Source organism: Amblyomma maculatum, chromosome 10 (assembly GCF_055883805.1).
Source record: "Amblyomma maculatum isolate TAMU_Amacu chromosome 10, ASM5588380v1, whole genome shotgun sequence".
Classification (NCBI taxonomy): Eukaryota; Metazoa; Arthropoda; class Arachnida; order Ixodida; family Ixodidae; genus Amblyomma; species Amblyomma maculatum.
The window spans coordinates 18,341,851-18,363,702 of record NC_139353.1 but is presented as its reverse complement, the minus strand read 5'-3'; the positions used below and the strand labels follow the sequence as shown (position 1 = coordinate 18,363,702).

General features: G+C 47.3%; 1 protein-coding gene across 3 annotated transcripts in view; it reads right to left on the bottom strand.

Moving 5' to 3' along the window:
• The window catches only part of Cka (Connector of kinase to AP-1), an 80,665-nt gene that overhangs the window by 4,724 nt on the left and 54,089 nt on the right, over positions 1 to 21,852 (bottom strand). Inside the window, exons 7-19 of one of the 3 annotated variants that reach the window (XM_084582093.1) lie at positions 20,030 to 20,105; positions 19,553 to 19,685; positions 18,212 to 18,367; positions 14,292 to 14,639; positions 12,802 to 12,920; positions 12,092 to 12,150; positions 10,937 to 11,053; positions 7,897 to 7,944; positions 7,176 to 7,297; positions 4,515 to 4,685; positions 2,984 to 3,124; positions 2,500 to 2,610; positions 406 to 492 (exon numbers count right to left, since the gene is read on the bottom strand). In XM_084582093.1, coding sequence (XP_084438219.1) covers positions 406 to 492; positions 2,500 to 2,610; positions 2,984 to 3,124; positions 4,515 to 4,685; positions 7,176 to 7,297; positions 7,897 to 7,944; positions 10,937 to 11,053; positions 12,092 to 12,150; positions 12,802 to 12,920; positions 14,292 to 14,639; positions 18,212 to 18,367; positions 19,553 to 19,685; positions 20,030 to 20,105 — 1,688 coding nt within the window. The remainder of the gene's footprint in view (positions 1 to 405; positions 493 to 2,499; positions 2,611 to 2,983; positions 3,125 to 4,514; positions 4,686 to 7,175; positions 7,298 to 7,896; positions 7,945 to 10,936; positions 11,054 to 12,091; positions 12,151 to 12,801; positions 12,921 to 14,291; positions 14,640 to 18,211; positions 18,368 to 19,552; positions 19,686 to 20,029; positions 20,106 to 21,852) is intronic. The other 2 variants (XM_084582096.1, XM_084582097.1) reach the window with 2 other exon arrangements.

Below are 21,852 nucleotides of genomic sequence, written 5' to 3'. Positions count from 1 at the left end.
ACGCACTTATATGCAATCCTAGTTTATTTTATTTGCAAAATCGAAAGCATTCTTTTTCCACATTCATATTAGGTTCATATTTGATAATTTCAACATTCGAACACCCCTACTTTCCGCGCATGAAGCTGGGGAAGCTGCAGGTGAATGTGAAGTCAGCCTGAAAGCGCCGGCTCAGCAGTTGGGTGCCCCAACCGCCAAAACAGCGCGCGGGGCCATCCCAAAACAATGTGCAGAACTATCACAACACCAATATAAGAGATAAGAGGGCAAGATAAGCAGGCCTCATCACACACACTCATCCCAGAACTCCAGAGACCCCAGGAGAAGCAAGCAAAGTTTTGTTTGAGCAGCTGGCGTTTTGCAAATCACCCGAACAGGACAAACTTTTCACAAGAAACTACTCACTTCCCGAGAGGAGGTAGAGGCCGTTGGGGTCGATGGCCAGACTTGTGACAGCATCTAGGTGGGCCACCATTGAATGCACCATTTTGCCTGCATTGTTTGAAGACAAGGGAAAGTGCAAATTGGCAACAAAAGTCCCAACAACAAGTGCCATGGGCTGAGCTGCCGCACAGCCACAAGCGAGACTAGGCCAAAAGCAGGAGCAGCCAACTACTCTCTCAATATTTTCCTCCGAAGTAGGCATGCGAGGGTTTTGCAACCAATATCCAGACTTCTATTTATTTCACACGTTTGTAGTCACTCTCAGGATGCGAGGCCTGACCTGTCAGGTGCTCTTTATCATCTGAAAAATCTGCGGTCTGTGCAGGTTGACTGTCAGCAATCAGCAACGCAGTTCAAAGTGCCAAAGGAAAAACTGTCGCGGGCACATTGCGCATCGAGTCGCAAGCTTATGCGCACCTGCTCATTAAATCCGTTTTAACAAGGAGTGTAGCAGCATTACTGAAATTTAAAAGCTGACTTCAGCAGTTGTTTTTAGTGAAACCAAACAAGAGAGATTGGCATATTTGAATGCGGGAAAAAAAAAATGGAGACTGCTAATGCGCAAACGCTTCACTGAAGCAGAGCCTCAGTGTGAAAATTTGTTGTGGACGAGAGAAATGCGCTGCCTTGTGTTGGCTTGCTGATGAGGAATCCGATCCGTTGCTGTGGCAAAAGTTTTGTTGTAGCGGTGTTCGTTGTAGTGGGGCTTCCCTGCAATTGTAAAATGGCTGAACTATCATGCAAGTGAATTTTGCCTTGCTGTATAACCCACCTGCACAGATCACACAATACATCTCTAACAGTTTTAAAAGTCAGATTACAAAAAAAAAAAAAAAAAAAAAGCCCACGATTATGTTACTTCCTAATGCGAAATTTGAGCGCAGCTCATCAGCTGTTTCATCTTTTCGATAAATTGAGGCAAAACGAAGAGGCGTATGTGTGCTGTGCGATGTCAGGGCACGTTAAAGATCCCCAGGGGGTCGAAATTACTTCGTAGCCCTCCACTACGGTTCCCCTTTCTGTCTTTCCACTTTCACTCCCACCTTCCTCCCTTCCCTTACGGCGCGGTTCAGGTGTCCACAGAGCAAATGTGACAAATACTGCGCCTTTCCTTTCCCGTGAACCAATAGAGAAAAAAAAAGAGGCAAGGATTTCGAGAAAGGCACATAAGCACAATTACATACTTTTTTTTTTTAATTTTTCACACGTATTCCTTCAAGAAACACTCCACTAACAGTTCTTGGCTGTCATGAAAGAAGCTTTGTGGTCCGAGAAATGAAGAGAGCAATTGAGTTATCGGGAGGTTGCCGGAGGCAGCGCGTGGGTCCATAGGAACGTTGCGCAACGAACAGATAGCAGAGACTCGCTGACGCCGCTAGCGAGTGAAGCGAGCCTGGAAGCGAGTGAGAACGGGATGCACGCACCGCGATCCGCCGCTGTACGATTGCTTTCTGCGGATGAAGGATGCGAGCGCTATTGTATCCCCCTCCGGACCGGTCGTCTCGGTGCGCCCGCATACTTGCGGAGCGGGTCGGCGTTTCCGCAACTGGAGCGCACCCTCGCCTCCACTCAGGAAGAGGGGGGGGGGGTCTCCTCTTTCTGCATGGCGGCGACGGTGTTCTAAGCAGCACGTTGTGTTGACTAGCTAGCGACGTCAGTCAGTCGCTGCTAGCGCTGCCTCCGGCAACCCCTCTTTTTTTTTTCCTCGTGTGCTCCGGTAGCTGCGCGCGCTCCTGCCCCCATCATTCGCCGCTGAGTGTACCCCCCCCCCCCTCCTCCTGCGAGGCTCCGGTGGCCAAAGCGCCGGCTCGAACGGGGGGGCTGAAAGGGGGGCAGAACTGGTTACGAGGCCGATGCCGACGCCGCCGCGAAACCCAGGAACGGCCGCCAAAGAGCTGCACTCTAAAAAAACCTCGTATAATTCATCATCTTTTGCTTCGCACAGATTTCACCTTTCTGAAAATGTGTCGCTCTGCTCCTCACTACTCCCACCTCATTTTTTTTACCTGACCCTTCTATTCACTTGTTTAAACACCTCCACACACAAGAACGTACCAGTGTTGTTGTCGAAGAAGCGAATGTGGCGATCCTCGTGCGCTGTCACCGTCATGGGCAAAGTCGGATGGCTCACCACACAGTTGATCTGCTTGCTCAGGGCACTAGCATCTGCCACACAAGAAACGGAGAGTATGTAAGCGAAACTATGTAGACACCTTCCTCCCTAACAGGGACAAGCCAACCAAAATGAATACAGATGCTTACATCTCCCCCCTTCTGCCTCCCCACTGTTGCTGCTCCTTTGTTTCCGTACCCACCAAAAATATGCTTCGCGAGCCAGGAACAAAAAAAAAAAAACTTGCAGCGATCCACAATGCCTGCTCAATAATAGCCGACATGTACTTGCACTGAGCAACTACAGTGTCATGTTAACTCTCTGGTCTGTCTCCCTCACTCCCTCCGACAGACTTGAGGCAGAAAGCAGTGAGAACATTCGTGAACCTCCGCAAAAGTGCCACCTTCGGCTGGAGTGCCTGCCCACCTGGGTTCTGGTCGCTGTCGAACCGCACCACCTGCTTGCCTGTCTCCAGGTCCATGATGACCGAGCGCGACGTCGTGTAGGCCACCGCCATCTGGTTGGCATCCGATCGGACAAAGTCCACCGACGTTGGGATGCCGTCAGCTGCACCAGGTGCCAGCGGCCAAGATGAAAAGGATGGGAAGGAGAAGGAGACAGGAAGTGAAACAGACAGTTGAATTCAGAGTCCAGCGACTCACGCAGATGCTGCAGGGGGCACAAAGCCAACCTGCTCAAACCCAAATTCAGCAGTCCGCAGAGCCCGTGTTACAGACAACTCTCGACTAGAAGGAAGCTGCAGTTTTATGTTTCGAGTAAAGAAGCAGTAAAAATCAAGCGAGTTCAAATTTTAAGGAGAGTTTACAGCCGCAAGGCGAATCGGGATATAACACTGTGCAGAAGAAACGCAATACTAAGAGTGACAAGTAGCACCCAAATCCTCACACCCGTACAGTCGAAATTCGATTTAATGAAGCCCAATTTAACGAAGATATCCGGATTCCCCCTTGGACACCCATAGGGTCCAATGCTTTGACTAACTCGAAGTAATGAAACAGAGTCCGTGATCTGTCCCGATTTACCAAACCTTTTTCAAAAAATGAAAAACTTAATTTTGGGTCTCTTTTGAAGGGAATGTGCAAAAAATTGACTGTGAGCCATTTACCTATCTAAACCACATCATGCAAAATGAGATTTCAAATTTTAATTTGAATTCCCCAGACGACCTATGAAGTGGTAAATGCTTTTTGTCTGCTGCATCAGTTCCTGGAACACGAGGGGACAAAATACGTGCTGTACATGCTCCAACTTGAGAGGGATCCATGAAATCGCTTCATACAAAGCGCACGCAACCTAAGATCACAGACTTATTTGCTGGCAGATAAATTTGTAGCCTGCTTCGACTGCTCTTGTCAAGGTAACAATTTTCGTTGTTTCTTTTCCCACGCGCTAGTGGTGTTGCTTGTTACCGCGGGCGGCAATTTCTTTCTCAGCCCAATTACGCTTTGCCGATACGATGCCGTGGTGGCTTTCTGCATGTTGCTACACTACATAATCCAATTTATTTATTTAGGTGACCGAGAAATGCCTCACTAAATTTAATTAAGTTCCCAATTTAACAAAGTAATTCGTGGCTCCCCTCAGCTTTGTTCAGTAAAGTTACAGAAGGGCTATCCTAGATCAGGTTATGGCTATGCACGCTTAAACTCTGAGTTTGTCCACTTGGAAACAGCCACTCAGAAAGACCATTGGCACTTAATTATGAGAAAGGAAAAACAATCCAGACAGCACTATACATTGGGCCAATATTGTATTGTGCATGAATGGTCCACCCCACATAGGACCAATGCATTGCTAACAGTTCCGGCATTGGCAGATTGTGTGCCCCTTGAGAACAGGCCCCTCCTCCTCACCAGGTCCGGTCCAACATAGGACCAATACATTGGCAACATAATTCCAACATTGGTTGATTGTGTATGCCCCTCCTCCTCCTCACCAGGATCCGGGGCTGTGTAGGTGTGAAGCAGGGGCACCTTGCTGTGGGGAGACCAGAGTCTGACGGTGCCATCGCCCGAGCAGGACAGCAGCTGCAGCTTAGTGGCATGCATCGAGAGACCCCACACCGCATCCGTGTGGCCCCACAGGGTGCCCGACAGAACACCCGGCTCTGCAAAAGAAAAGGAGAGCTCTCGCTCATGCAATGCACAGCACAGCTGAAGAAACGTTTTCAAAAGACTGCATGAGAAGCGCACTTTACAACACCAGCCACTCCCTCAAGTTCTTTGCAATGTTGCGGCAACGTAAGGCCTTTTAACTATCGTAAATGGAAGAGCACTCCTCAGTTGTATACAGGTGGCGTATGCAGCCATAAAGGCAGCGGTTCGATTCTTGCTCAAGCAAATTATCCTTTTCCGCAACAGCGGTTGAAGGATGTTACGACTTGCGAAGTCATCACTGCACTGATCAATCAGGGGGAATTCCTTATCACGACCCTGGGGTTAACGGTGATATGTACTCCAATGCTGCCATGTTAAAGAGTTCGCATTACATTCACACCACTATGGCAAGAATGCTTCAGATCAGCACCGGCACGGAGACATCATATGCAAGTGTGCAAGCATGTGGCTACCAGGACCATAATTGTCTTCAGGAATGTCGAGGCACCATTACAACTCCATTTACTACCAGACCGTGACTTTTAAGAGGAATCATACAATTAAATTTGCCACATTTCCGTTACCAGGGGTGGAAGCAGGCTCGAGCAGTTTGGAGCAGCTTTGGGAGCAGTAGTGAAGCCATTTTGGAGCAGCTTTGAAGCAACAAAACGAGTTTTGGACCATTTGAATTATGTTTTGGAGCACGTTTCCACGGTCAAATGCCTTTAATTGCAGTTTTCTTTCTCTCAAGTCCAAAATCTCCAATCTGATTCTGTTTTATACAAGTTTAATGCCTTTACAATTTCGCACTTATCTCTGACATGACAAACAGCCAAAGCATGTAAAGATGTATAACACAGGCAGACTTTAGCAAAATCTTGGAACAGACTAGCAGCAAACGTAACGCTTGCTGGTGCGCTTCATAACTGAACATCTAGTCTGACCTAATGCGTTTACCTATTTTGATTTGTTAGATTCAAATGTCGAGTCTACCACATCGATGCACTCTAGCAGCTAACTTGGAATTCAGATTAATGGGAATGACATTTCTGCTCCCTATATTGTGCATATCTATTTTTTTTATTTATTTAGAATATACCTCAAAGCCCGCAGACATGGGGTATCACATGATCCCTTTTGATCCTATGCCTGGGCTGATAAATTTTTTAGCACATAGATATTTTGTCTGCCAAAAAGGCGCCTTCAGACCACAATAACACGTCTTGACAAGCTTGGCGCCAGTACCGCTCTATCGTCTTGTGCTTTTGTAAATACGATGAAGGTCTACAGGAGTGGAAGCAGGCTCGGGCATTTTGGAGCAGCTCAGGGCTGCAGACAGATGGCATTGAAGGGTAACCTTTCCATCCTACAGCTTCTTTACTTCACTGCCTATGGCCAATAGTTTATCATTCTTTGCTTGAGCAATGCTGGGGCTCATTTTGAATATTTTGATGATAAGCCCCGTATGCCTTTCCAACACTCTTGAGAAGCTTCCTAGTGAGTGACAGCTTGGGCGTACCAACCCATAATGCTTCAAGTATGGTTTTGTCTGCCATAGGCCTGGCAAGCTTGCCACTGACAAAGAGGCTCGATGGTGAAGTACCTGCTTGGTTTCACAGCAGAACCATTAAAAATAACACGTGCAGTTTTGCAGTCTGACAAGTTTACTTTCTAACGGCTCACAATAGTTTGCGCTACCTGCCGAGAAGAGGTGAAACGTCACATGCACAGAACATTTTTTTCCCGCAATTATCTCCAACCGCCGGTGACTCATGCTTAATTTACTAGCGAACAAATATTTATTATACTCCATGCTTCCTTCCCTTGCAAAAAATTTATTTGTATTAAGCCCAGTGGAAGATACATTATATCTTTACCACTGATACAATGACATTGTTCCCGTGTTCTGCTGAATTTGATGGCAAAACATCAAAACAGCCAGTTTGGAGCAAGATGGAGCAGGGAAAGCAGTTTGGAGCAGAATGGAGCAATTGGAGCAGCCCTTCCACCCCTGCATTACGCTTGCTTAATAAAGGGAATGTGTCTGGTAACACATACTTCCAAGAAAAGAGCTAGAGTCCAAAATTCTCATGCAATCATGAAAACCTAGAACCGTAGCCAGTTAGTTATACGAGTATTAAGGTGCAGAAGCAACTGGGGCTATCATGCACCACACACAGGGTTTATGAGGGACATCCAAGTGGAGGGCTGTAGGTCATTTAAATTCCCAGCGGCTCTTTAAACATGCACTAGCATCGCACAACAGACGGGGCACTTTTATATCTCGATTCCATCAAATGTGTCCACTGCGACCAGAATTCAATCACACAACCTCAGGCAATCCATTACTGAAAGGCCCCTTCACAGCGTTCAGACACTGTTCAGAATTGGCCCATCTTCTCTGAACCCATGATTGACAGTGCACCACTGGTCCGCCCACCAATTCCTACCAAACTATCATTTATCCGACAATCCCTAGCCAAGACGCGGGTGGCACGCACCAAAGGAGTCGTAAGGGTCAATGGCTGAGCTCGGCACATTCCAGCAGCGGATGGTGTTGTCTAGGCCACCGCTGAAGCACTGCTCTCCCGTCGCACCCATCGCCAGGCACAGCACAGGGCCCCTGCGCAGCACAGTCACTCGGGTTTGGACAAGGGCGTACAGTCTAGTGCGATTTGAAGGTGATCACTTCAGGGTTAACCTACACAAATTAAACTGCTCTAAATGCGGTTCACAAAAAAAGCACAAATGAGTACAAGGAAAAAGAGTCCATTCAGCTGCCATATTTGATTAAATAATAGTTGTAATAATAAGTGCATAACTGTATCATGCTACAAGAAGTACTAGTTCTTTTTGAATACCGTCACAAGCGAAAACGTAATCACATATTATGGCTTCTTTCAAATTCGTGAAAGTCCTAGCCATCGGAGAGGGTAAGACGAAAACTCTTCTTGCCTTCAGTAAGTATGGAACCTGGGAATGCATTACGAGCCGTGGCTCGGAAGTAGACCCCCTGGGCTTTAAACTTTTGACAAAGGCTGTATTTTCGAACCTGAGCTACTTAATTTAGTTAGTTAGTTATATGGAGTTTTTTGGCGCATAAGCAACTGTAGCTATCATGCGCCAACCGCAAGCTACTTAATTTAAAGCGAACAGGCAAACTGAAACGGTTAACTGAAACGGTTTGAAAAAGTCTGTCAACAGATCAATGGGGACACTCACGAATGCGCCCGGAATGTGTAGACTGGTTCCACATCAAGGGCTGCCGTCCTGTAGACAAAAAAAGGGGGGAGGAAGGGGGGGACATCAAGTGTGAATCTTACGACTCTTCTCGACTATACGCTCTAATAAAGGCAAAAGCTGCGTCACCGGGAAGGTGCCCATGCAACGCCAGCCAGGCACAACACAAAGAAGACTGCAGCAAAGCAAATAATGAATGAAGCCCGTTGCCTTAATCCACAAGAACAATCCTTGCAGAGACAAAAAAAAAAAGAGAGAGAAAGGATTTGCATCTCGTCAGGTGTAAACAAGGTTCCCACCGAACATCTTCGCTAAAATTGAAAGAATTCCATAACTTCAAGGGTACTAAAGGGCATATAATCAGCAGAAAGAAGCCATTCTTTTTTTTTTCTGCCATAAAAATAGGGAATCCTTTGACTCTTGCTTAGCTCAGATTTCCCCCGTCCTGTCTAACACCTCTGCCTTTTCATTATCAAGCCTTCCAGCGAAAGCTGTAAACTTTGAAAAGTAGTTATGTCATTCTAAAATATAATTAGTTACTCCCGCACAAATGTATTTTCTGCCTATTTTTTTTTCTCGAATTCCAGCTCCTTTCTCAGTGCCAATTCACTCATCGTCCTCACAAAAATTGTGCACTTGCACAACAGGCACATTGCTCTTATGCAGGCTGTTCAATTCTGCTCTCAACTCACCCGCCATAAACCCACACGTTCAAAATAGGTAGGCGGAAACTTCCGTTTTCCACCCCGTTTTCCACCCGACGTGACAATCCCATCCACATCACTGGTCCCAAAAACTCAAAATGATGCCACGATGTCAACTTTACACCATGACATTAGGGACGTCACCGGTGTTAAAAATAGGAGGAGTGTCCCTCAAAGGGGAAACTGGAAAAAATGAAAGGAGCTGGAAATAAAGACCGTCCAGAAAATTCTCATGAATGTAATAGGATCTCTTGCGGGGTTCCACTTTGACATTTATTCAAATGGGTTACTCGTAAAAGAGGTGTAGGGGATCAATGACATAATCAGGGAAAAGCAAGAAATGGGGATACTAGGACCGGGAACACCACTTCTAGAAGAATTATTAACCCATTAACGAGGAAAACTATGCCGCCCAAGACCCTGATCTGACTGCACGGCGGGTTGTTGCTTCAGGTTATGCCCATATTGCAGTCTTCCCTCTAAGGGGCGCTCATGTTTGCCATGCAGCTTCGCTTTTTAAGAGGTAGACAAACTCGATCACTTTTTTCAAGGAAATTAAGAAGTGAATCAAAATTTTGAGAGATTCAAGAGATCTCGGAACAGTTCTTCGAAAATCAAAGATTTTCAAGGATTTCAAGAGCTGCGCGAACCCTTTTTGTGTGCGCCGATATTTTCGACAACAAGGTTATCTTGCACTAGAGTGGTAGCTTTCAAACCGCCAATCTGGGTGGGCAAACTACGCCACTTGAAGCACTTCGTACACAGCTCTGGCAAACTGCTAAGACTAAAGAAGCCACTGCAAAACAAACTGAGTGACCTTGGTGTGAAACTTTTGGACAAAATAGAAAAACAAAATAACTGCAGAGGCTTACAGGCTACAGTATACAAGTGGTGATGACATGTATTGTTTCTTTCTAAAGGAGTTATCAAAGCACAAATTCATGAATTGGTTTCAAATGACTGCCTCAATGCACAGGTAAAAAAAAATTAGTTGTGGGTTAGCTCTGGTTAACCCTAGTTGAATTGCGAAAGCAATGGCAGAAGCTTCTTTTGCCTGCTACATTATTATCCTATCATGCCCTATCAGTGTAAGGTGCTACATTATTGGGGACACTTAAGCTAATCCTTTAAAGGTACACTAAACAAATATCCAAGAATATTGAAAAAGCATCACAATTGTATTCTTAAGACATGATTACACTAGTACAGACACATAATTAGGGTTAGTTTTGAGCGTATGGCTGTATTTTTGTCGTTTTCTGAGCGGCCGCCGGGTCAGAGGCAGCCCGCTCCCGACTGTGAGCCGGCGGGTGTGACGTCACAACTACCCTCAGCAAACTCATGGCCCCGCGATCCCGCCGCCGCCGCCCCCGCACCTGAAGTTGGTTGACCGGCTACACGCAGTGTTGGTTCCCCCGCGTCGAGCCGTGCACAATGCTGCGAAGTGTGGAATGCTGCACACGAGGGAGGTCGAGGGGGACGCGTACGGAGGGCGCGTATTGCGGTAAATTGTTTGCGCGCAGGAACACAAGCAGAAAAAAAAAAGCACCTCCGTCCCTGCGCTTTGCGAGTGCCATGGGGGAAAGGCAAAATGAACAGGTGCGACCGGCCGCGAAGGGGGTAGTTGCGACATGATATCTGGTTTTGTCAGAGCTTTCGCAGGAGCCCACTAGGTGCAGCGATTTGAGAAATATTCATTGAAATATTTACTTTCCGCTCATTTCTGTTCATAAAGTGGATTGTTTTAGTCACTCCCAATGCGATAACTACCATCTGCACTGGAAATCTCTGTGGCAATTTTTTTTATTCAGTATACCTTTACGGGTATGGCGCGAAAGCGTAAGCTACCAGCCCACATATAAAGTCATGCTTCAACCAAGCCGTATGGTCGTGCCTGCGTGTCGTAGATGTAACGAGAATGCAAATGGTTCTAGCAGGCTGAATCTGATATCTCCCTCCCATATGAAAGAAGAGACCAGAGTTCGCAGCTCACGCCGTGGCAAAGGGGTAACGTGAATTCAGATGTCATGACAGGCTGATTTTTTTATGAGGAGACCGTAGCTATGCCTCTTCACGACATAGCTGCGGCCACCCGAGGTCTCGCTTTGGCTGTCGTAGTATTGCTTTCGCAATAAAATAAGGCAGGCACACGACTGCATGGTTTGTGCCTGGCACAACATACACTGATGAGCATGTGCTGAATGCAAGTTGGATTAAGCTGGGTGCAAAATAGGTGTAAAATGGGTGTCAACTGGCTGAGAGATGGGTCAACATGGTGGGCATTATTCAACACCAGACAAAAAGGCATGCCAACTCACTTCTTGGCAGGCACCGTCTTTTGCAGGTTCCACAGCTTCAGCGTGTGGTCCTCTGAGGCTGTGATGAGCACAGATTCGACGGGATGAAACGCCAATGCACGGACACCGTCGAAATGGCTGCGGTGTGCGGATAAAAGCGCCACGGTAAGAGGACAGAAGGCAAGTAGGCAAGCTGGTTCCTTAAGACGAAAAAAGATTACAAGCTTTTTGGCAAGTACGAAGTGAGTTAATCTCCCCGTTTATTTGCCCAAGTCATTAGTGGAATCCGGGAAAATGAGTGATCTAGTTTCATGCTCAATGCACACTGCATGTCCCTTCCACCTCAGACCACCTGATCCTAAGGGCGTCTAACCTAGGGCCAGACGATCCTCGCCTGAAACCGCACCTAAAGCGACATGAAAAAGAGGCTTCCATAATTTTAAGCATAAACATGCAGAACCATCCATTTTTAGCATCCTTACTGGCATGTTCTATACAAGGCTCCCAAAGTGAAATTTCATTAAAGTCTGAGAATATTTTTTACTGGTTATGAAGCATCGCCACCAAGCTTTCGGGGAGCTTGCTACCCTTTCCACATTCACCAAAATCGCAAACGTACACACTGTAGGTAAGCATTATGACGTGCATAAGTACTCGGGGACTCTTGATGCACCAATGCACAGCATGACTCAGTAAAGAACCAGCACTCTGTGAACAAGCTCAGCGGCACAGCCGGCTCCCCAACTTGGTTCGGTTTGTAGGATTAAACGCCCCAAAGCGACCCCATGCTAAGAGAGACACCACAGTGGAGGGCTCCGAAAATTTCGACCAACTGGGGTTCTTCAACGCGCACTCACATCGCATAGCACACAAGCACCTTGCTTTCCGCCTCCACTGACAAGTTTCCACTGCGGCCCGGGATTTGATTCTGCGTTACTGGGTTCTCAACAGTTAAAGAACGGAGGCTTGGGAAATTTGGTCATCGATCACGTTCTAGCAACAGCGCTAAAGGAAAAAAAGACTACAGCAAGAAGGGACACACGACGAAGGGCACACGCCGTCGTGTATCCCTTCTTGCTCTAGTCTTCGTCCTTTAGCGCTGTTGCTTGAATGTGATTCAATAGTTGAGTGCTCTAACCACCAAGCTTGCGTAACATGCAAAAAAAAGCAACCCACCTCCTGAGGGTGTACTTGGCATTCCATGTTTTCCTAAAGGACTCCTTCGTGGCTGAAATCTGCAAGCACAAGGGAAGAACCACCATGCAACAGGTGCAAGCTGCACACATTTACTACAGCTTCTCGGCGAAAAAAACTGGCGCAGAAGACTGTGTCAGCCACGTTCCTCTCTCAGAGGTCACTGAATCAACAATTTTTCAGGAGTGCACTTTCCCAGCAGTCTATCAAAAATAAACTGCGATAAAATTGAACCCCCCCCCCCTTCCCGCCCTGCTTGCAACTGCTGTTCATTTAGTAGCACTCACTAGAACGTATTTATTTTCAGTATAACTGACACTGTGCAAATTTCAGATAACGTCCCCGAGCAAGCTTTGACTAGCTTCTATGACAACTACTGTGACCACAGTCGTTGTAGCAAGCGTGCCTCAAAACCAAAAAATTGAAGCCAGCATGGCATATGTATGAAGGAATGAATTTCAAGTTCAAAACGTGAAGAGGATTAAAGCACTCCACGCTTAATACAGCACAAGGAATGTACACAAATTCAAACTCTACTAGCAAGAACCTGTAGCTAACGCACAACTAAACAGGCTCAAGGGCGCAAAATGGAAACAAAGGAGAGAAGGCAGCACGTGTACAGTCGGCTTTTGCAGCAGCAGAAAAAAGAAGTTTTAAACTCCCATTCTTTTTCTGTATGCTTCACTACTCACATCGTAACTAGACTCGGCCTCGTTGTTGACTGTGAGACCCGCCAGCTCCCCGAGACCCAATGCTGCGTCGATGTTGTCCTCGTCCACACCCGGCGCACCCATCAATGGCCTCCGGGGCCCTGCATCACATGTGGCACACCACCAAACCTTGCAGCAAGGCTCGAATGCCATAGAATCTCCCACGGCAACAATGCAGGGTGAAAAATAATGCAGAGGTGTGACACAAACTGCGGCCAAACGCAGTGATCTACGCGCAGCGTCTACTACGCAGGCCGACCCCTTTTAACCACCCAAACAGTTGACAACTTTGCAGGCTTACACAGCTGATATCAAAGTTAAAAGCTCATACCCCAGCTTCTACTTCACCAAACAGGCACTGGAGAGGTCATCTAGGCAGTCACACGCAGACTCTCCCTAATTACTCCTAGTAACTCCCTTACTACACTCACTTTATTACACCTTATTACAATTATTAGTAACTCCCTAATTACACCGCACGACACACCGCTCTACCATCCAAGGCCAATAGGAAAGTGTGGTATGCCGATCAAGGCGCAGAAATAAAGGTGAGAGTTAAAGAGTGCTGTAGATACGCCCTGCACTGCTCCACTGTTTGACCTGACGTTGCTTGCTTGACGTATCATGGTAACATGCTTTTCGGCAGGTGTTTCGACCCAATATTGCTGAAGCAAGTGCCTCAAGTTTCTAAGCCGAGCTAGGCGGCATACCACTGCAATAAATGCCCACAGTGGTTACTGCGTGGCCTTTCCCAAACATTTAACACACCACGGTGACACATGGACCGTGACAGATGCCACAGTGCAGAGCTTCGCATTAGTTCTGACCACTAGGAGCTTTTTTTATTAGGAGTGCGCGAATGTTTGTTATTCGATTCATAGTATTCATATTCGAAAAGCCATTATTAAGCCATTATCGAACATTAAAAAAATACCGAATACACCGAAAATGTTCCAACCCACTGCAGTTTCATCGCACAGCGCGCTTCACCTAGATGCTTGACCACATGGACTTGCAGTCCCGGCAAAGAACTCTTCACAAAACAACCTCATCGCGTTTTGGCTGCACTTTTTTTTTTATTCGTTTAAAGTTTTCCCCACCACCCTCCCACTGCAGTGCAGGCCCTTCCTTTTTGTGCAAGGAACCAATTTACAGAATTCTGTAGGAACTTATACTGGATTTTTCAGTAGACCAGTAGAGTTTTGTGCGATTGTAGTATATTTTATTTGCAGACATGAGAGTTCTCAAACAAGAATAAACAGTGTTTGCTATTTTTTTTATTTGTTTTTTTTTTTTCTTCGCTGATCAGATACTCGAAGAAATTTTTTTTCTCCCTATTTGTATTTGGTTCGTATTTGGAAAGTCAAATATTCGCGCACGACCCCACCACCCATGCCACTCACGCCCCAGTCTTCTGTCCCCTCCCCGCTTTCTCTCTCCCAGCACCAGTGGCAACTTGGCGGGGAACGTACCGGCACTGTCGTCAGCCTCTTCCAGAAAGGCGGTGTAAGTGGCAAGGCGCGTAGCTATAGGTTGCTGCCGACCCAACTGGCCGTTGAGGATGACGTCGCCGGACGCCAGACCGAAGGTGGCATTGGCCACGGTGGAGGAGGGGGAGGATGTTGAGGAAGAGGAGGGGCAGGGGGATGAGGGAACAGAAGGGGGCGGGGCAGAGGGCGCCCCAAAGGATGGGACGCGGGGAGGAGAGGTGGTTACAAAGGAGAAGGCGGGGCCGCCTTCGTCAGAGGAGGTGGTGGCCATGCCAGAGCCAGGCGTCGACAGCGAAGCCAGCATCGCTTGCAAGGCAGACCGCTTAGGCCCTACACAACCGGGTGGTGGCAACCAGGAAAGGGGTGGGGGCAGTGCAAGGGGAGAGAAAAAAAAGAGAAACAGGCAAGAAGGGCAAAGCACAGTCATGCAGGCTCTCTTGCAAAAACAAAAAACTAGAAAAAAAAATTATCACTGGCCAGAACAGGCAAACAAAAAAAATCGCATTCAGAGGTACCATGCAGTGCACAGACAAATCAAGTGTCCTCCAGTTCGAGTATATGACCGGGGATAGAAAAAAAAAGATAGAGCGGATGACCCTGCCACAAAACACAAGGAATCGAGATGCCACTTGTCGACAGCTGCGGGACAGCTTAAATAACAGAAAAACGTGGCAGCATGACCGGCCGTGGCACGCAGCAGCACATTTTAGTGCTTTCTGTGGGTACACTATAGGCTGAAAGCAGCTCTGGCCACGGCAGACACGATGGCACCTAGTGTAGAGATTTTGCAGTGGCATGCTTGCGTAACGATTTAGAAAGCCAAAAGCACAGCCTTTCCAACCTCCCAACTCTAGGGCCAAATGCAAGCACACAATCCCTGCATAATCCAGTGTATCTCAATGCCTCGCAAAGTCTGTACCAGCCATGCATGCCTTAGAGAGATGCTTGGTGCATGTCGTTCAGCGCAAAAACCAGTGCAGCTCAAGCAGCCTGCACTTTCTCCCCTCGTCCTTCAGTCTCTTGTGGCAGACATCCTCCCCACCTCCCCAATAATCTGTGCAGCTTTGCTTTTCTGTGCATAACCGCGTGCACAACCACTTCAACTTGTTTGGAGAAGCAGAGCTGCAGCACAACAAATGCAACTGAAAATAAAGGTGCAGCAATACAAGCCCAGTAGCATAAGGTCACTTGGTACACCCCATGTCCAATCTGCAAGCCGACAAATGCAATTTGAAGCTGACAAAATGCACTGCTTTTTCACTATGAGCAAGAAGCGTAGTGCCCCACAGTATGTACGTAACCTTACTAATGTAACGGCTGCACCAAGCCACTATCGTCGCTACAACCCAATCGCTGTCACTTGCCATTTAAGTGTCATTACCAAGTTTCTACAGGCAATGTTTCATTATAGCCAGTCCTTCATTGTAGAAGACGTATCATTATCGCTGGTGTTTTGTTATCGTCTCAAGACTTTGCGCAGATGCCAACACTTGACATTTTTGCCTTTCTGACACTCCCAGTGATTGCATAAGAATTTGGTTCAAACATTCAATGTGGTGGGTGGCTTCTCATTTCTATCACTAGAGAAACAAAAGAAATTACACTTGAGTAAATATGAAGCCAATAGTCTTTCAAAGAACAACTGTTATAACTCTGGCAGGATGCTGGTAACATGTGCTAGAGCAAAAGGTGCTAGGTGTTGCCTGTGCGAACTCAAAAAACTGGCTATATGACACCTAGCAACACACTGCAATGCGCATTCCCTGAACGATGTGTGGAATCACACAGCAAAATTGAGGCTGCAGGTTGCACGTGGTAACAAAGACCGCAGTGAAAAAGTGCACTAACTATTGGCTGCTATTGGCCGTTTAGTAAAAGCCAAGGTAACACTCGTACAGCGAGCTGCAAGTGCACAGAAACGAATGGGCAAGAACAATGTGCATGGGCCGAATAAGTATCCACTTTAAGGCCGTTTCACATGATGCGGTTCTTGCCGCAGCAGAGTGCGATTTTAGCCACACAGCAATAGAAGGGCATGTCGCTTCCGTAGCAGAGCGGCTGAGACAGACTTCCAACAAGTTGGTCGCATGCCACACTGTCACAGCGATCGTTGCGAACGAGACGGCCGCCAGCCAATGGAATTCAGCCTGATGCGACTGTTGTACATAGTTGCGTACAAAACAAAAAAGTTAAAAATGTCTATATTGCATGAAGTACTTTATATTCTGATAAAAGGACATAAATTAGTACAACATTTAATCTTACGCATGTTCCTTTATTGTTGGTAAAATATGATGGTGTCACCGCTCGTGTCACACCGACAGAAATTGCTGGTGCTGCAAGCATGTGAAAGGGCTGTTGCGATTTGCGCCGCAACGACACAGCGGCTGGAGCGAAATTTTTCGTGCGCGTCACATCATGTGAAACAGCCTTTACTCCCGTTTAATCCCATTTTACTCCCATTCTGAATGCTTATGTTGCCAACATATCGGCAAGCACAGAAGACCCCAGGCAGGCTTTTTAGCACTCGCATCAGGTGCTATTACCCATGAGTTTCTGAACCCTCTACTTGGCTGAACCTTTTAATGTACCAGCTCCAAAGGTAGCGAATGATGCCAAGGCACTTTAAATCATTCCTCACAAAAGCTCTTCATTAAAACGGTTGGTTTTAATGCCCCTTGGCATCATTCAAAGTGGTGACAACCAAAGTGCATCAGCATCCAAAAGCACAAGTGCAGGTGCCACAGTGTTTCAACTGGATGCAGGGCAGGCAGGCAGGCAGTATGAGGGCTCAAGAGTGCACACATACAAAGCTGCATTCCCAGGCCATCCAAAGCCACAGAGCCCGACAAAGAAAAAGAAAGGAGGGGGATAACAGACAGTAGCAGTACAAGAACGAGAAGAGAGTAAAGAGGGTGTGCAGAAGTTGACTTTCTCTCTGCTAGACACCACCGCCTGGCAACAAGTTCAATGGCAACTAAGCTCAGAACAAAAGCGTGTTGGTAAACAAACGTTTCCCTCCAACTGTGCCTGAATGTGCTCTCAAGTTCCTTCGATTAGCTAGAAAGATTTCAGAAGATTACAAGGAGCCTTTTACAACTGCAGCTGATGGCAGGGAGCCACACTAGCAGAATCTGGAATGAACTATGCCACAACGATCCCTTCATAAACCAGCATGACCCAAGGAATCATAGCCAACGTTAGTGCCACATGCACTATAGGTGCTGCATTCAGGCTGGCTTGTTGCAAGAGCAGCTTGAGAGTGGCTAACTATGCAAGAATCTGAGAGCACCACGAAGGACCCTTCCCTTCCTTGTGCCACCAGCCATTCACTACCTCGCCTTTGCTGGAGCAACCACACCTGTCCACCACTCCCCACATCTAGGAAGGCCACGCGCTAGCCCCATGGTGGGATAATCTCAACGCACACATCTTTACAATAATGGCTCCATGGAAACGCGATATTGCTTGCCAGTCTATCGCGTGTGCCTTGCGCTAGCGCAGTGGACGAGGTAGTGTATATGGTTTGCAACTGTCAGGAAGGGAAGCCTTTCCAGGGCCAGTTTCAACAATTACTCAGTCATTACATTACTTCACAATACCAGCCACAGAAAAGTATGCTGCCCTGTCCTGTCCATCCAAAGATTCAGTAACAGAAGTCAAGCTCCTTACCCTCAGCTTAGCAGCAGGAATGGAAGGATGTTCCAATCACCTTCTCCCCCAAAGTTCCACCACAAGCGGGCGCACCAAGCATGAAGAGAGTGTGTGACACAATGACATCAGGGATTTTTGAAAAGGCAAGGGGAGAGAGGAGGGAGTTGGAAGTGGGTTACGGAAACGGAAGAGCAACGACGGCGGCGGCAGAATCGACAGCGGTGGGAGCGCATCTGATGGCGACTTACTCTGCGACGAGGCGGGGGCAGCGCTGCCCTTGCGCCCCCGGCGCTCTCGCCGGTACTCCTCGACCAGCTGGTTTATGAGCTGCGGGTCAGTGCCCCACCGCTGCGCCACCTCTTCTTCATCCTCGTCTTCCTCCTCCTCGTCCACAGCGCAACCGTCTGCCGAGGCACCCAGCGACCAACCCAAGTGCTGTGACACCATCCAGGACCCAACCCCAACCCCCCCCCCCCCCCACCAACGCCCAATCACCCGGCACCACCTTTCCTCGAAACACCTCACTTTCTGCGATAAAACCTGTCAGACACACTTTACTTTCCACTGACAACCCTCATCCAAGGGTACCTGGCAGGTAAACGCACCTGCAACAGCACGTATCCCTTAGGTACGTTCCATTTTCAATAAAACCATCAATATCAATATAAATTCTCTATCTACTTGAAAGCGGGACGCGAGCAGCAGCGGTTTGTGACAGTTAAAGCCTATTTTTCGTCGTATAATGATGTTCTTTTTTAAATTACCAGATTTTCGAACTACTTCCCAAGTTCTCCAGAGTCTGAAGAATCAGCCGGCAACTGTATGAAACCGTTTTGGCCGAAACAATAGCCTTGCGGGGCAGTGAGAAGAGACTAAAGGGTAGTTACTAGAGCTCTCAAGCAGACAAAAATTGTTCTCTCAACTCAACTCGGCTGATCGTCACTTAGGTCTACAAACTCATCATTTAAAAAAAGCCGATAAAGTTTTTCCAATCCAATCCAAATACAATCCCCGTGTGCATCCTACAGTGTTCCTTTCACGTCAAACTTCAACCAGTTAATGCAATCAACCCCTCGGCATCTAATGGATGCATTCTGCTACAACCAAATGAATGCCTACATCATCCTAGCATGCATGTATGAAGCTGCAATGTAAATTTAATGTGGACCACAGTGGCCGAAATGTGCAATAACTGTTTGCAGACAACCAATGAAACTGACGTTGCAGAGTATGCATCAGCATTACTGTTCCCGCAGAAAAGAACCACCACAGCTGATGCTGGGTTCACAATGTGCGACATGTCGGCGTGATGCAAAAAAATGCCAAACAAGCTACAACCTTTTCAACCCATATTCTCAAGAAACCGACAGCCCCACAAGCCCAACCTAACCTAAACGCCCCACAAATACCTCAAAGGGATTCACTATTTCACCATAAAAGCACAACCACCTTAGCAGGCCACCATATGAAAACTTGACACAGCCATTGCTTGACTTACAACCCTACCCAGAACTACAGTTTGTGTAGATTCCACCAGCTTTGTTAAATAGGGGCACTCGGGACTTCCCGCCGTGTAGCAAGGAGCTCACCCCACTCAGAGCCATCGCCTTGGTTACGCGCACCTTCCCGACCTCCCTCGCCCGAGTCAGGTCCAAGGAAGTCGAACTCTGTTAGCACATTTTCTGTGTCCGCTTCCCCTAGGTCGTCCCCGGATCCTAGGACCTGCAAAGAAGTGGCGTGGTAAGCTCAATTAAATCCGCAGCATGTACAAGCTGCGATGACTTGCACTGGTAAAGAAACAAAGTATCAATTGAATTTATATTACAGTGCAATACTGCAGATTAAACTGCACAAGACTCTATACCACCTCTTGACTGTGCTTCAAGGCTTCAGTCAATTAAATAAGAGAAATAAATATAGCTCCCACTTCAAAGCTCCAGTGAACAGATACACTTAATGTAATAACACTGCATGCGTTGCTATGGCCATCACCCTGCTCTGTTGTATGCCGGCTTGGCCTAAGAAGCCCATGTCTCACCAACAGTGATGCGACAAATGGCACGAACCTTTGATTTGATTCGCCTGTTGTCCATCCGCTCCTCTGCCTCGTCGTCAGCAGACACCGCGTCTTCCATTTCGTCACTGCATCAAACCATTTGCAAACCTCATTACACTTTATTGCGGACACCATCACAGATAGAACAGCCAAAATTCTTACTCGCTGCCGTTCGTCAGGTAACTCCTACACTGATACTCTTGTCATGCAGGCATGCTTATTTGCGCTTATGGTAACCGCAGTTTTTGGTAAAAAAGGTTGGGACTGTTCACATGGCGGACCAAACTGCAGTTACGCCGCTAACCAACATAATCACAAACTGAGCTCGGCGACCTGGGTTTGCGTCATTAACTGAGGTTATAGTGGCATCTGTGAGTGGAAGGTGCGCGTCGGATCCAGAGTGCGAAAAGTGCATGAGCTGGGCCGCTTCAATATTCTCTACTTCAGGTCACGTTTTAAGAACAACACACGTCCGACACCACTTTTATACAATCTGCGAGTAATGAACGACAGCGCAACAGCAGCATACTGGCCATGTCATTGCTTGTGCAGCATGCACTGTTAATTACATGAAAGTATGTAAAGAAAGGTCTGCCCTCAGCCATATCACAAAAGTAGACATGTTCGCAGCACTCGCAGCAACTGACACCGCGAGCCTACCGCTGCAATGCAGCCCGTGTGCACTGCGGGTGATGGTGCTCTGTCAGACCTCTGCCTATCGCTAGGCCTAGTTTGTTTCGTATCGAAGCCAGGCTAGACAGCGCTTTAAAGCTTGCTGCAGCGCAGTAGCAAATAATCTACGCATGGTAATGCGTTCCTGTCAACCCTATTACTGCATAATAAAATAAAGCTATGATTGTGTTTAGCAACGCTGCGGCACCGGAGCTATGTACAAGCTATCGGGTGAGGCGCGCTGCAGCGGCAGGATCTGCTATGCGGCCGGGAGAAGAAAACTGCTTGTATACAAGCTGTCACTTCGACCAGCGAGTCTGTATGGGTCAGCGACCCTCGAGAAGGTTTCATTTTTAACATTATTTTATCCCACGCGCTCTCACATACGGTAAGAAAAGAATTCCCGCACACTTTTCTGACGCCGGCGCTTGGGATCCATAGAGAAGGTTGTTGGTGCGGACAGTTTACGGGAGGTTCGGCACCGCTGGCACCTGCGTGCACCCTATTACCGAGCCTTTGAATAGCTTTCTAAACACTGCATTACCTATAACTAAACTGTCTGCAAATGCTGCAGCTTGTTCTATCGATTAGTCGTGTCCGTTTGTAACTGCACCCAAGGGGCCAAGTGAGAAAGTTGACAGCCTGTGGAACAATGCCTAACTACGATTCCCGATAACTGCAGCTAAGTTCAGTAACCACAGTTAAAAATAGCTGTGATTAAGGCTGCCCATGTGACTAGGGTATGAATCAGCTACAAACTAATAATGAAAAAGGAAGAAAGCCCTGCTGCATGTCCAGTCTCCCCACGAAAAACATCTCATTAAATGCACTGCTGCCTTTCAAGGACCTTCCCTGCGAAATGGGGCACTATGAAATTAGTCATTCTTTTCCTGGCCTTCTTCAGTACTTTTTCAGCACAAAGATTGGTTGACTAAGGCCAATGGGCACAAACCACAGAGTCAAACAAGTCAAACCTGGACACAGCAAATGTGAATACCATGCTACACTCAGGTGACTGTACAGGTGGTCCGGTAAGCATTCATGCCGCAATTCACTCCTGCCCACGCTTGCCAACAGCACCACCAGAGACGCCACAGTGCAAGCCAGGCAGTCGAAACAAGTTTGTGTCTTCTGTACACGATGTCCCAGTACCACTGGCAT